General features: G+C 64.0%; 3 protein-coding genes across 3 annotated transcripts in view; all 3 read right to left on the reverse strand.

Annotated features, from left to right (window-relative positions):
- The window catches only part of PFL1_05751 (uncharacterized protein), a gene marked incomplete at both ends in the record, with an annotated part of 1,648 nt that extends 638 nt beyond the window's left edge, over nucleotides 1–1,010 (reverse strand). The window contains 2 exons of the mRNA XM_007883285.1: nucleotides 17–903; nucleotides 1,005–1,010. Coding sequence (XP_007881476.1) covers nucleotides 17–903; nucleotides 1,005–1,010 — 893 coding nt within the window. The remainder of the gene's footprint in view (nucleotides 1–16; nucleotides 904–1,004) is intronic.
- A 3,193-nt stretch (nucleotides 1,011–4,203) lies between these two features.
- Nucleotides 4,204–5,643, reverse strand: PFL1_05752 (uncharacterized protein; the record flags this gene model as incomplete). Its single annotated transcript, XM_007883286.1, has 1 exon — nucleotides 4,204–5,643. The coding sequence occupies one exon, from the start codon at nucleotides 5,641–5,643 to the stop codon at nucleotides 4,204–4,206; it is 1,440 nt and encodes a 479-aa protein (XP_007881477.1).
- Nucleotides 5,644–8,216: 2,573 nt separating this feature from the next.
- PFL1_06905 (uncharacterized protein) lies at nucleotides 8,217–11,125 on the reverse strand (the record flags this gene model as incomplete). The annotated part of the gene is made up of 4 exons (XM_007883330.1): nucleotides 8,217–9,556; nucleotides 10,062–10,346; nucleotides 10,460–10,630; nucleotides 11,062–11,125. 4 exons carry the CDS (start codon nucleotides 11,123–11,125, stop codon nucleotides 8,217–8,219), a joined length of 1,860 nt encoding a protein of 619 aa, XP_007881521.1.
- Between the last annotated feature and the right edge of the window lie 1,090 nt (nucleotides 11,126–12,215).

Here is a 12,215-nt window from a genome sequence, read left to right on the forward strand (position 1 = left end):
CATCTCCTCGTCGTACTCGGCGGCGTAGCGGCGGATGAGGCTCTTGAGCGGGCTCGAGTCGCCGGTGGCGCCCGTGAGGAGGTCGGTCGGGTTGCCGTTGAGGCCAGCGGCGAGCGGGGCGCGCGCCTGGATGCCGTTCTCGACGCCCGACAGGAGCGCCGCCGTGGCCTGGATCGGGATAAAGTTGGCGTGGTTGTCAATGTCGTCGTCGTGGCGCTTGGCGTGGTGGCCGTGCTTCATCTCGTCGGCCTTGTGCTCATAGGCCTCCTGTCCAGTGGCAATGTTGTTCTCGACGCCCGAAAGCAGCGCCGCCGTGGCCTGGATCGGGATAAAGTTGGCCGAGTTCTCAATGTTGTCGCGCTTGCCCGTCTTGATGCCGTTCTCGACCTCGGAAAGGAGCGCAGCCGTGGCCTGGATCGGCACAAAGTTGGCAGAATTCTTGAGGTCGCGCTTCTCCTCGCCGCCCGTGGCGATGCCGTTGGCAACACCGGAAAGACCGGCAATGGTGCCCTGGATCGGGACAAAGTTGGCCGAGTTCTCGATGCCACGCTTCTCGGCACCGGTGGCGATGCCGTTGGCAACGCCCGAGAGGCCAGCAATAGTGCCCTGGATGGGGATGAAGTTGGCAGAGTTCTCGATGCCGCGCTTCTCGGCACCGGTGGCGATGCCGTTGGCAACGCCCGAGAGGCCAGCAATGGTGCCCTGGATGGGGACAAAGTTGGCCGAGTTCTCAATGCCGCGCTTGCCCGTCTTGACGCCGTTGACGACGCCCGACAGACCGGCCAGGGTGGCCTCGACAGGGATAAAGTTGGCCGAGTTCTCGATGCCGCGCGACTCGACGCCGCTGGCAAAGGCCGTGGGGAAGGCAGAAGCCGCCGCAGCGACAGCAAGGAAGTGGAGGTACTGCGGGCGGGCGGGGAAGGTGGCAGGGAGAGGGGAGGAATGGAAGTGGGTCAGCGGGCCGTGATGGAGCCTTCGCGGGGTGCGGACGCGCCTCAACTAACCTGCATTGTGAAGGTTGTTGGAGTAGGGGACGGGATCAAAGAGAGTGTGTGTCGTTCAAGAGTCGAGGGGCCGAAACCGGGAGAGAGGGGAAGTTGGGAGAGAGGGGGAGTGGTTGACGTGAAAGGGTGGAGATGGAGGGAAGGAGAATGGGAAAGAGCTTCGGACGACGAGGTCTTATACTCTGGCCAGGTAAACACACCGAGGGAGGGCGAGAGGCCCAGAGTGGCTTGCCGCTGCCTGGTGCCCGAATGGGCAGTAGGTGCGTCGATGAGCGCTGAAACATGCCTGGCCCTGCCGCAGCCCTTTCCGGGCGAACGTGTTGTGATGAGGCGACAATGGGAGAATGGGCGAGGTACGGGGCCACAGCAAGAGCCTCTGACCAGTTTGGGTAGGCGGGTTACTGACGGTCGGCAGGGGGGGATGACAGACTATTGTCTGGGATCGGACGGTGAGGTCGATCAAGCACGGTACCAGAGGAAACCTTGTTTGTGCCAGGAGCGGTGGGCCAGCTTCGGCCGTGATGGTCGCCCCTTGCCTGACCCTGGACCTGGCATGACCTGTCAAGCTTGCTTTCCGATGCGCATGCCAGAGGGATCGACGTTCGGCAGCACCAAACGCGGCAGCGCAGCGTACATACAGCAGCGCAGCGCACCTGGCATCCCCTCGGGAGCGGGCACCTTGCTTGCCTGCCTGCCTGCCTGCCTGCCTGCTCTCCCGACCTACCTGGCCGGTACATGCTGTACGGTGCAATTGTCGGCGACTGAACGGATCGCTGCGGGTGGCGTCGTCGAGTGGATCCGGACAGAAGCGAGCTGCAGACTCGAGCTTCCATTCAGCATTGTACGTACCCACACCAGAGCTACCGGTAGCTACGGCACCCCTTTTGCCCATCGACTACCGTGGCCAACGTACGAAGCTTGGTTGGCTGTATCCTGTCGCGCGAGCGCCGCGAGCGGAGCAGCGGCTGCAACCTGCGGAGCCAGAGGCGTGGGACGCGCAGACCGCTGCTTGGCTGGCGTACCAGTGTGCAGACGGCGCAAGAGGACGTCGGGTTCTACCGGCGCAGAAGGACGAGGGACGCCGCCAGCAAGGTCGAATGCGAGCTTCGAGGCACGGTACGGTAGCTTACCTAGCTTAGCCAACTTCGACGCACGCGCATGGCCGTGCTGGCTTGCCTGCCGTCCTGGCTGCCTCGTCCAAGACCGGCGCCCCGGGAGTGAACCCGCGCAAAGGAGAAAGGGGCAGGGAGGCAAAGGGGGACGAGACCCGGCGGGACGGTCCGCGAATTGAGGCGCGGGCTTGTGCTCTGCAGGGAGGCCTTCGAGGGGCGGAGAGTTTAGCCTGGAGGTCGAGGTGAGGGGGACGAGTAGGGAGGATGACCGTCGGGTCTAGACGCCGAGTCGATTCCGACATCGCAGAGCAGAACAGAGCGGAGCAGAGCAAAGCAGGACAGGGCAGGGGATGCACGTCCGTATCGTATCGTGACGTCGTCGTGGCATTCTTCTCCCGTACCATGACACGTTTCGACTGCCTTGTGGGCTGGCGCGGGCAAATTGGCGCAAAGCTGCTGCAGCCGTACCGTACCGTGCCGTGCCGGCTACCGCGCTGTTGCTGCAGAGTGCTGTGCTACTCTAAGCGGGGTAGATCCGCTGAAACGATGCTGACGGTGCGGTGCCGGCGGTCAAGATGGTCGAGGGGAAGGGCGGTGCAGAGGGAGGCAGGAATGATGCTGGCGTGGCACGGCCTGCAATGCCCTGGCTCTGCCTGCAAGGGCGTTAGGGGCCCGTCACCGGGGAGATCCTCGCGAAGGGGTGAGGAGGGGGGGCAAAAGGGCGGAGGATGCGCGACCCATCCGACGATGCACGTCGAAAAGCGCCGGATGCCAGGCAAGCGGCAGGCGGCTAGGGCCGCCTCCGCGCGTCGATTCGGCAGTCGAGCCGAGGGTCCCTCCCTCCCTGCCAGCAGGCCTGCCTAGGCCTCATCCTATTTCCGTTCGGCATGGGCGCACTCCGATCCTCTTCGCTCTTCCCTCTTGGCGCTTCGTACCGGTCCACCGTCCTTCGCTCGACGCCCAAGAGGATCGCCCCCTCTCTACAGAAAGATGAAGAGTCGAAGATGTGGCGATAAGAGGGTTACAGCCGCGGTCCCGACGAATGAAAGATCCCGGACCTGCTCGTATGGCGCGCCCGTCAGCCATCGTTTTGGCGCGCTCGATCGCACTTCAATTCCTGTACGATCAACGCTCTACCCTGTCATCCCCACCAGCCTCTACCTACAGCTGTGTAAGCATATGTCGCAGGTTCCACTTCGTTGCTGAATCCCTTCGGTGCGCGGCGCAAGGGGACGAGGGAGGGGCTCCAAGGGGGAGGGGAGAAGCCGGAAGCGAGTGCAGCCAAGCCAAGCCAGGCCAGGCGATGCACGCGCCTCAAAGGTGGAAGAAATGCTCCTTGCATTCCCGTCCCGTCCCCTCCTTCCCTTTCCCTTTTCAGATCACGGCCTGCCCTGCCCTGCCCTGCCCTGCCCTGCCCTGCCCTGCCCTGCCCGTCGCTCTGTCAGGCTCGACGCAGATGAGTCGACATGACATGATATGGCCGGATCGACGATCAACGACGCCGCGCCGCCAGGATCCAAACCCTCCTCACACCCTCCTGCCTTTCCACGTGATTTGACACAAACAAAGGCGCGCGCACTGGGGCTCAGCTGGCTTCGGGTTGCTGCCTTCGCCCCCCAGTGGCGGCCAGGCATGATGTCGACCTCAGCCTCGCTCTGAACAGTCGAACCTCAGTCTGACGCAAGAGGCGCTGTCGTCTGCGCGTCCGAGGGAGAGTCATGGAAGGGAAGGCGTCGCGAACTCGCCAGTCTTACCAGAAAGTCAGGGCTGCTTTGTCCAGAAAAGGAGGCGCAAATTCACGACGAAAATGGCTCCCCTGCCCCTTCACAGGCCACGGCAAGTGCCACACTTCTTGCGATGCACAAGACCTTACAGGCTTTCGCAGACAATGAGTGTGATTTCAGCCGCCCGATTACAGACGACGGACAGAGGAGGATACAGCGCCGAGGCCGCCGGCGATGCAGGAAGGAGAAGAAGGGAAGGGAGAATAAAGGAGAGCGACAGACAGAGGGGCACCGCAGCCATACCGAGGCCCTGGCTTCACCTTCGTAACCCCCCGCCCCGAGCCCACGGCGCCACCTCTCCGCCTACCCGCTGCGGGTCTTGAACGAAACGGCGGCGCTGGGCGACTTTTCCACGCAGTAGGGACCCGCCTGAGTCCTGAACGCCCTCTCGTCCAGGTTCCTCGGGATCCAACCCTGCTCGACGGCCGCCTGGTAGCTCCACGCCGCCGTGCTCTCGCCCTTCCAGCTCCAAAAGATCCACCCGCTGCCGCTGCCCTCGAACGTCTGCGTCTGCGCCTCCCAGAACCTGCGCGCAAACAGGTTCTGCGAGTCGGTGTTGAGCGTCGCGACGTCGTCCTTGATGCTGCGGCCAGCGCAGCTCTGGTACGGCACGCAGCGCGTCTCGATCCCCAGCGCAAACTCGCCCACCACGACCGGGTGGATGGAGCGCGTGTGGCTCAGCGGCGCGCCGAGCGAGCAGGCGTGCTTGATGTGGCCGCTGGGCGACAGCTCCTTGAGCGGCGACCACGCCTGGTAGCTGTGCGTGTCGATGGCGTAGCTGCCCGTCTTGTACCAGCTCTTGTCCCAGAAAAAGTCATCCCACGTCGAGAGGTCGAGGAAGGCATCGCTAAAGAGGATCGTCGGCACCAGCGGCGCACGCTTTGGGTCGATCTGATTGCGGATGGCGGCGTAGCTCTTGCGGTAAAACTCCTGGAGGAAGTCGAGCGGCACCGCGCCGCCGCCCACCTTTGGCTCGTTGACCACCTCGATCGCCTTGACCACGCCGCGGTACGACGGGTCGTTGACGTAGAGCTCCGTCATGCGCATGAGGGCCAGGATGGCGAGGTCCATGTTGTCCTTGCTGTCGCCGAAGCCGATGCGCCCGGCGCGGCCGCTGTTGTCGTAGCCGTTCTGGGAGCCGGGGACGCCGTGCAGGTCGAGGACGACGTCGAGGTTGTTGTCCCTCGCCCAGCCGAGCGCCTTGGCGATGAAGGGCTGCTGCAGGCCGGTCAGGTAGGGCTCCTTGGCGTTGGGCACAAACGCCCAGTAGGGGACGGGCAGCCGGACGGTGTTGAGGCCGTACTCGGCCATGCGCTTGAAGTCGGTGGCGTTGAGCCAGTTGGCGTAGTGCGTCTGCAGGCGCTTTCGGGTGGCCGTCGTGTTGCCGAGCGTCTTTGACCAGGTCCACTCGTCGGGTATGCTCTTGTCCTTGAGGTCCGGCGTGAGGAAGAGCGAGGGCGTCTGCCAGTTTTCCAGGATCAGCCAGCCGCCGATGTTGACGCCGCGCACCGGCTTGGGCCCGTGGCCCCAGCGGGCGTGCTTCATCTTGGAAAGGTCCTGGATCGTGGTGCCGCCGCGCGCCTGCACCTCCTGGGCCATCTGGCTGGTGAGGCCATCATCGCCATCCTTGGTAGGCCGAGCAGAGGCTGTATGCGGCGAGAGGAGGGCCAGCGTGAGGACAACGAGGACGCCCATCAAGAGCGCGACCGCCCTGCGAGGCTTGATTCCAGGCCCGTGAGCCATGCTTGCGAGAGGGCCTGCAGGTCCGAGGGAGTGTAAGGAGCGAAGCAGAGGAGTAGAACCGCCTGGGTTCTTGATAGAGTCCTCTTTGAGTCGATCGAGGTAAGATGAAGGAAGAAGAAGAGCAACGAGGACGATGGAAGATAAGTGGCGAAGAAAGGACCCGACTGTTCCGCCAGGGGGCAGTACTAGATATCCTCCGGTCAACGGAGGCGCTGCGGAGACTCGAAGTGAAGCAGCAAAGGTGCAGAGAAGCCGAGCAGCTGAGCTGCTGATCAGAAGCGCGGGCGGGAGAAGGCCAGAGGGTTGGCTGGCTCGTCGCTGTCGCTGTCGCTCGCTGTTGTTGTCGCTGTCAAGCGTGCCAGCACGGAGAGGATCGACCGGCGATCCCAGAGAAGCAGAAGAAGCCGGGGTGGAAGAAGCGAAAGAGACGCCGAGGAGCGAATCAGAAGGGACCGGAGCGGGAAGTGAAAACAAGGTTGTGGTAGATGGGAAACCATGGAGGAGGAGGGGCAGCAAGGGTGTCCTGCAACGGAGGGCGAGGGAGGGGCAGCGCAGCGCAGCGCCGAGGCATCAGGCGGCGGAGGGGAAGAAGCGCTCGCTCGCTCGGGATGCCAAGAAGCAGGCAAGGCAAGACTGGTCGGCCAAAGCAAGCATAAGGCCAGCTGCTGCTGCTGCTGCTGCTGCTGCTGCGGCCTGCAAGCTCGCTCACACGCTTCCCTGCTCCGCCAACTCTCGGTTTGGAGGAAGGTTTGGCCAACCTTGCGCGTCTCAGCTGGACAAATACCAGGAAGCGTGGGAGGCAGACGAGCAAGCAAGCAAGCAAGCGTGCAGCAAGCTAGCTGTGCTTTGCCTGGTGGCGAGCGTGGCATCGTGTACATGGCGGCGCATACAGGAGGTCAGCCTGGCCTGCCAACTCGTCGATGCACACAGTGCGTACATAGGTGAACGGCTGGCCAGCATGGAGCGGCCAGCTGCTTTCGGATCAACGCCGAGTCTTAGCGTTGGCCGCTCGGCTTCCGCTCCGGAGGCGAGCCCGAGGCCAAGCCCCCGCTGTCGCCCTGCGCCCCCGCCCTTCAGCGATCCATGAGCATTGAGGCCCGTCGACGAGCAAGAGAAGCAGGCTGTTGGTCGACGCTAAGAATGCCGTGTCGATGACGAGTGAGGCTGGACGAGAGAGAATACAATCGAAAGAGGGCTTGCCGCGGTGGATGCGGTAGAAGGTCAACAAACCAGCCAGCTGTGCAGGCAGGCAGGAAGAGACCGGGGGGAAGGCTGCAAGCAAGAGACGCGTCCATCGAAACTGGCGCCCGACGGGGCCAGGGCAGGCCAGGCGTCCGGGGTCGGCGGCGGCTCGGGTCGGCCCGCCCGGCCTGCCTCTCGGCGGCGCGACGCTCGGTCAGTCGGGGCTTTCCCTCTTGGCTGTCTGTCGAGCAGGGTGCTGCTGCTGCACCTCGCTCGGCGTTGATCCGTGAGCCAACAAGCAAGCGGCGGCTTCCTTCCGGACTCGACTCGGAGGCACAGCACAGCACCGCTTCCACGCCCGCGTTTCAGCCCAGCCCGTCGCTCAGCTGCCCTCAACGCAGCCGCCGTCGACAAGCAAAGGCAAGGCGAGATCGCGGTGGTGGGGGCCTCGTGCGGTCCTCGGCGTCTGTCTCCGCTACGTCGCGCGTGGTTCGATCAGCTGGCCTCTCGATCGGGGCGTCGACGAAGAGAGAACGCCGTCTGCCCCTGCCCTCTGCTGAGACCTTCCCTAGACAGGACAAAGGATTGCACCGACATCGTTTGTATTGGTGGGCCCGTCGTAGATGCTGCTTCACCACTCCTCGTCAATGGCACAGGTGCGGTGCAAGCCACCTCGACGCAGGCTTGCTTGCTTGCATCCAAAGACAAGACAAGACTGGCAAGAGGTGACTTTGCAACGCCACAAAGGCCAGACCACGCCAGGCTAGGCCAGGCTGACGCCTCGCCTCGTCTCGCCTCGAGCGATTCCCACGCAGCGGATCGATACCGACGCCCCCGTCGACGCCGTCAACGTTTGCTCCTGGTTTGCTTGCGTGCGTCTTCCTACAGTACGCGGCGAACCGCAGGCCTTCCCTCGCCCCCGTCTCTCGTCCGCGCCGTGCGCCACGCCACGCCAAGCCGAGTCCGGCACAGGCAAGCAAAGAGCGCAGGCCAACGTCTTCTTCGGTACGGTGTCGCGGTTTTTTCTTCGTTTCTGTTTCTCTCTGCCGCATTCCTTTTTGGGGGAAGGAGGGGTAGGGGGGATAGGTGGGAGGGGGGGAACAACTGCAGCGAGGGGCGAGGGAGACGTAGTGGGTGGGCATCGAACGCCGTCTCCCCCCCGCAACGACGAGGGACAAGAGCCGAGGGCTTGTATAGAGAGGCAGGCAAAGTCAGGGGACCGAGGAGGGTCGCAGCTATCAAGAAACCAGAGGCAAACAAAGAACCTAGAGCGGGGTGGATCACGACAGACACGGGCAGCGACAGCAGCGGCGAGGAGCGAGCGAGCGGATGAGAGGCCTGATGCCTCGCGCAGCCCGCCAGCTTCCCGCCGGCGCTCAGGCTACACGCGCTTAGCGACCACCGAAGGCCTTCTGCATGGATCGCTTGAGGCGGAGCGAGGCGCGGCGGAAGTCGTCGGCCGAGGCGTCCTGGACCTCGAGGACCTCGAGGGCCTTGGCGAGCTCCTGCTCGACCTGGATCTTTGCTGGTCGCTTGATGTTGGCGGCCGGGCTCGAGATCGTCTCCTCGACGCTGTGGCAGTACGCCTCGAGGTCGTTCTTGGCGTCGTGGCGGGCGGTGAAGTCCTTGTCGGCCTTGGAGAAAGTCTCGGCGTCCTTGATCATCTGCTCGATCTCGGTCGAGCTGAGGCGGCCGACCGAGTTGGTGATGGTGATGTTGGCCTTGCGGCCGGTGATCTTCTCCTGGGCGCTGACCTTGAGCAGGCCGTTGGCGTCGATCTCGAACGTGGTCAGCAGCTCGGCCTGGCCGCGGGGCTGCGGGGGGATGCCCGTCAGCTCAAACTCGCCGAGCAGGCGGTTGTCCTTGCACTGGGTGCGCTCGCCCTCGTAGACGGGGAACGTGACCTGGGTCTGGTTGTCCTCGACCGTGGTGAAGACGCGGGTCTTGTTGCACGGGATCGGGGTGTTGCGCGGGACAACGACACCGAAGACGTCGCCCTGCATGGCGACACCGAGCGAGAGGGGAGCAACGTCGAGCAGCAGCAGGTCGGCGGTCTTGTCCGACGTCTGGCCAGTCAGGACGGCGGCCTGGACGGCGGCACCGTAGGCGACGGCCTCGTCGGGGTTGATGCTCTTGTTGAGCTGGCGGCCACCGAAGAACTCGGAGATGAGCGACTGGATCTTGGGGATACGGGTGGAGCCACCGACGAGGACAATGTCGTCGACCTTGTCGGCGGGGATCTTGGAGTCCTTGAGGACCTTGGCGACGGGGTCAATGGTGCCCTTGAAGGCGGCGGCGTTGATCTCCTCGAAACGGGCACGGGTGATGTTGGCCGAGAAGTCGACGCCCTGGAAGAGCGAGTCGACCTCGACGGTGGTCTGGGTGACCGACGAGAGGGTGCGCTTGGCACGCTCGCACGCCGAGCGGAGACGGCGGACGGCACGGGCATCGCCCGAGATGTCGAGCTTGTTCTTGCGCTCGAACTCCTTCTTGAAGTGGTCGAGGAGCGCGTTGTCGAAGTCCTCACCACCAAGGTGGGTGTCACCGGCGGTGGCCTTGACGGCGAAGACGCCGCCAGTGATGTTGAGGAGCGAGACATCGAAAGTTCCTCCACCAAGGTCGTAGATGAGGACGTTCTTCTCGGTCGCGCTCTTCGAGTCGAGGCCGTAGGCGATGGCAGCGGCGGTGGGCTCGTTGATGATACGGAGAACGTCAAGGCCAGCGATGGAACCTGAAGGCGAGCAGAGGCGCCATGACGAAGAGAGAGGGAAGAGCGAAGCGTGTGAGCGACGTGGGATCCTGAGAGTGGAGACAGATGGAAACCTCGACGACGAGCGACGACGCTGCAATGCCGATTGTAGCCATCCCGATGCCCCGCCTTCGACGCTTCCCATCCTCCGTCCACCTTCCAACCTCGCCCTGCGCCGCTCCGCTTCGCCCGGCCCGGCGCTGACGCCGCGCCAGGAGAAGAGAAGCGCCGCCAGGTCGTGCGCTCATACGGCCGTTCTTAGTAAAAATTCTTGCTATCCGCATAGCTGACGCCTCGGAATTAGCATGGAATATAGAAAATAATCTTTGCGCTGGTGCGACCTGCCCGCGGTCGCCGTCATCGTCGTTGTCGTCGCGATGGCCGCGTGTGGCCGGATGTCGATCTCCCTCTCTGCATCCTCCCGGGCAAGCAGCTGCATCGTCGTCGTCGTCGTCGTCGTCGCTGGCGTTCGACGCGTGGAACTCACCGGCATCCTTGGTGGCGAGCCTCTGCGAGTCGTTGAAGTAGGCGGGGACGGTGACGACGGCCTTCTTGACCTCCTTGCCGATCTTGGCCTCGGCGATCTCCTTCATCTTGACGAGGACCATCGACGAGATCTCCTGGGGGGAGAACTGCTTGGTCTCGCCGAGGTACGAGACCTCGATGAAGGGGGAGCCGTCCTTGTCGACGACGGTGAAGGGCCAGTGAGTCATGTCCTTCTTGACGTCCGGGTCGTCGAAACGGCGACCGATAAGACGCTTGGCGTCGAAGACTGCAGAGTAAGGGGCGAGGCGAAGGGAGAGGCGGTAAGGCGCGCGGGAGTCAATTGCGTGCGCCTCGGCACGAGCTTTGCTAGAGCCAACACCGCCGACTGGCGCTACTCACCGGTCTGGCGGGGGTTCATGGCGGCCTGGTTCTTGGCGGCATCGCCGATGAGACGCTCGCTCTCGGTGAAAGCGACGTACGAGGGGGTGGTGCGGTTACCCTGGTCGTTGGCGATGATCTCAACGCGCTCGTTGACCCACCAGCCGACGCAGGAGTAGGTGGTACCAAGGTCTGCAGAGGGGACGATCGGCGAGGGACGGAATGGTCAAGAGCGGGTCTTGTCAGCGCTGCTGCTGCCAGAGGAAAAGCATGGGAAACGAGGTGCCAGGGCTGCGAACGTCCACCGCCCGCCTGCCATGCTCCTTGACCTTGACAGAGCAAGAGCAGATGACGCGTTGTCGAAAGGCGAGGCTCGACTCCATTGAGCGCGGTGGCAAGCGAGCGCAGGAGAGCCTCCTCGGAGGGCGATGCAGGCGAGCGTGCTTCTGTCGCCCTCTCCCTGCTCGCATGCCACCGCTTCAATGGCAAGATGGGAGCCTGCGCTCCGGCGAGCGTGGGCCTACGCTTGCTGACTGTGTAGCCAGGAGCTCCAGGCGGCGGTTCGGTGCGGGGAGCCGCTCGCTGCCGTGGTGGTGGCGGGTGACATGCTACATGATACGCACCGATGCCAATGGCACCCTGGTAGACGGTGTCGTCGACGGGAGTAGCGGGGACCTCGTTGGACATGGTGACGAGACTGTGTGTGGGGTGAAGGGGGGGATGAGGGAGGGATGGACGGTGGTGAGGGGGGGAGAAGGTGCAAACAGAAGAAACGAGAGGGAAGGAGCCCGTCGGACGCCGCCTGGCCTGGCTGCCTCGTCTCTCTCTGGTCGCGGGCCAGCAGGTCAGAAGGCCCAGCCAGCCCCAGGCGAGGAGCGAGAGGCGGGCGAGGGCGAGGGGCGAGGGCCGAAACTCGACACAGAGGCAAACCGCGGGCTTCGAGGAATCGCAGCCAAGCGGGCGGGCGGAGCCAGACAGACAGAGAGAAAAAAAATTCTTCGCACAGCCAGCCAGCAGGCAGGCAGGCCAGCAGCACGCTCGGCGCGATCAGGCAGGCGACCGTCGTGGGGGGGGTGGGCCTGGCCTGCTCTCTCTCTGATCTCTCGTCTCCCCGGCGTCGATGCTCTCATCGTCGTCGCTGCTGCTGCTGCTGCCCTGCTCTGGCTCAACGGGCATACACTTCCAGCGCTTTTCGCATCGTCCTCTCTCCTTCGCTGTCTCGTTGGCCTCGGCCAGCCGCCACGGCTGGTGTCTGTGCCGTGTGGGTGTGGCAAGTCGACCTCGGGTCTCAGATAGAGAGGGGCCGAGCGCTGGGGCCAGGCAGGCGGCCGGGCAGCGACGAAATTTTCTTCTGGAGACGGCCGTTGGCCTGCCCTGCTGGCTTGCCCTCTGGGCGGCTGATCACCTCTGCCAGGCTTGCTGGCTGCGGCATAGGACATACGCTCTCGCGACCGAGCTCGTCGATCCTCTCTCGTGCGATTCAGGTGCCAGATTGAATGGCGCGCTACTCGGCTCCGAGAGTGGGAAGCTTCCGACTCCGGAAGAAAGCGAAAAAGGCTGAGAGGGAGCAGGTCAGCAGCATGCGACCCTTGGGCCCGCTGCTCTGGGGCCTCGTGCCTCATGCCTCGTCTCCACCGGACACCGCACCTTTCACTCGCCGCCATCATCATCATCATCATCATCATCGTCTCCAGCATCGCCGACCCCGCCAGCCCGCCTCGTGCAAATAGTACCACGTCGACGACACCACCTGCTCGGCCGCCGATACTGACCCGCC

This window comes from Pseudozyma flocculosa, assembly GCF_000417875.1.
Source record: "Pseudozyma flocculosa PF-1 unplaced genomic scaffold scaffold00021, whole genome shotgun sequence".
Taxonomy (NCBI): Eukaryota; Fungi; Basidiomycota; class Ustilaginomycetes; order Ustilaginales; family Ustilaginaceae; genus Pseudozyma; species Pseudozyma flocculosa.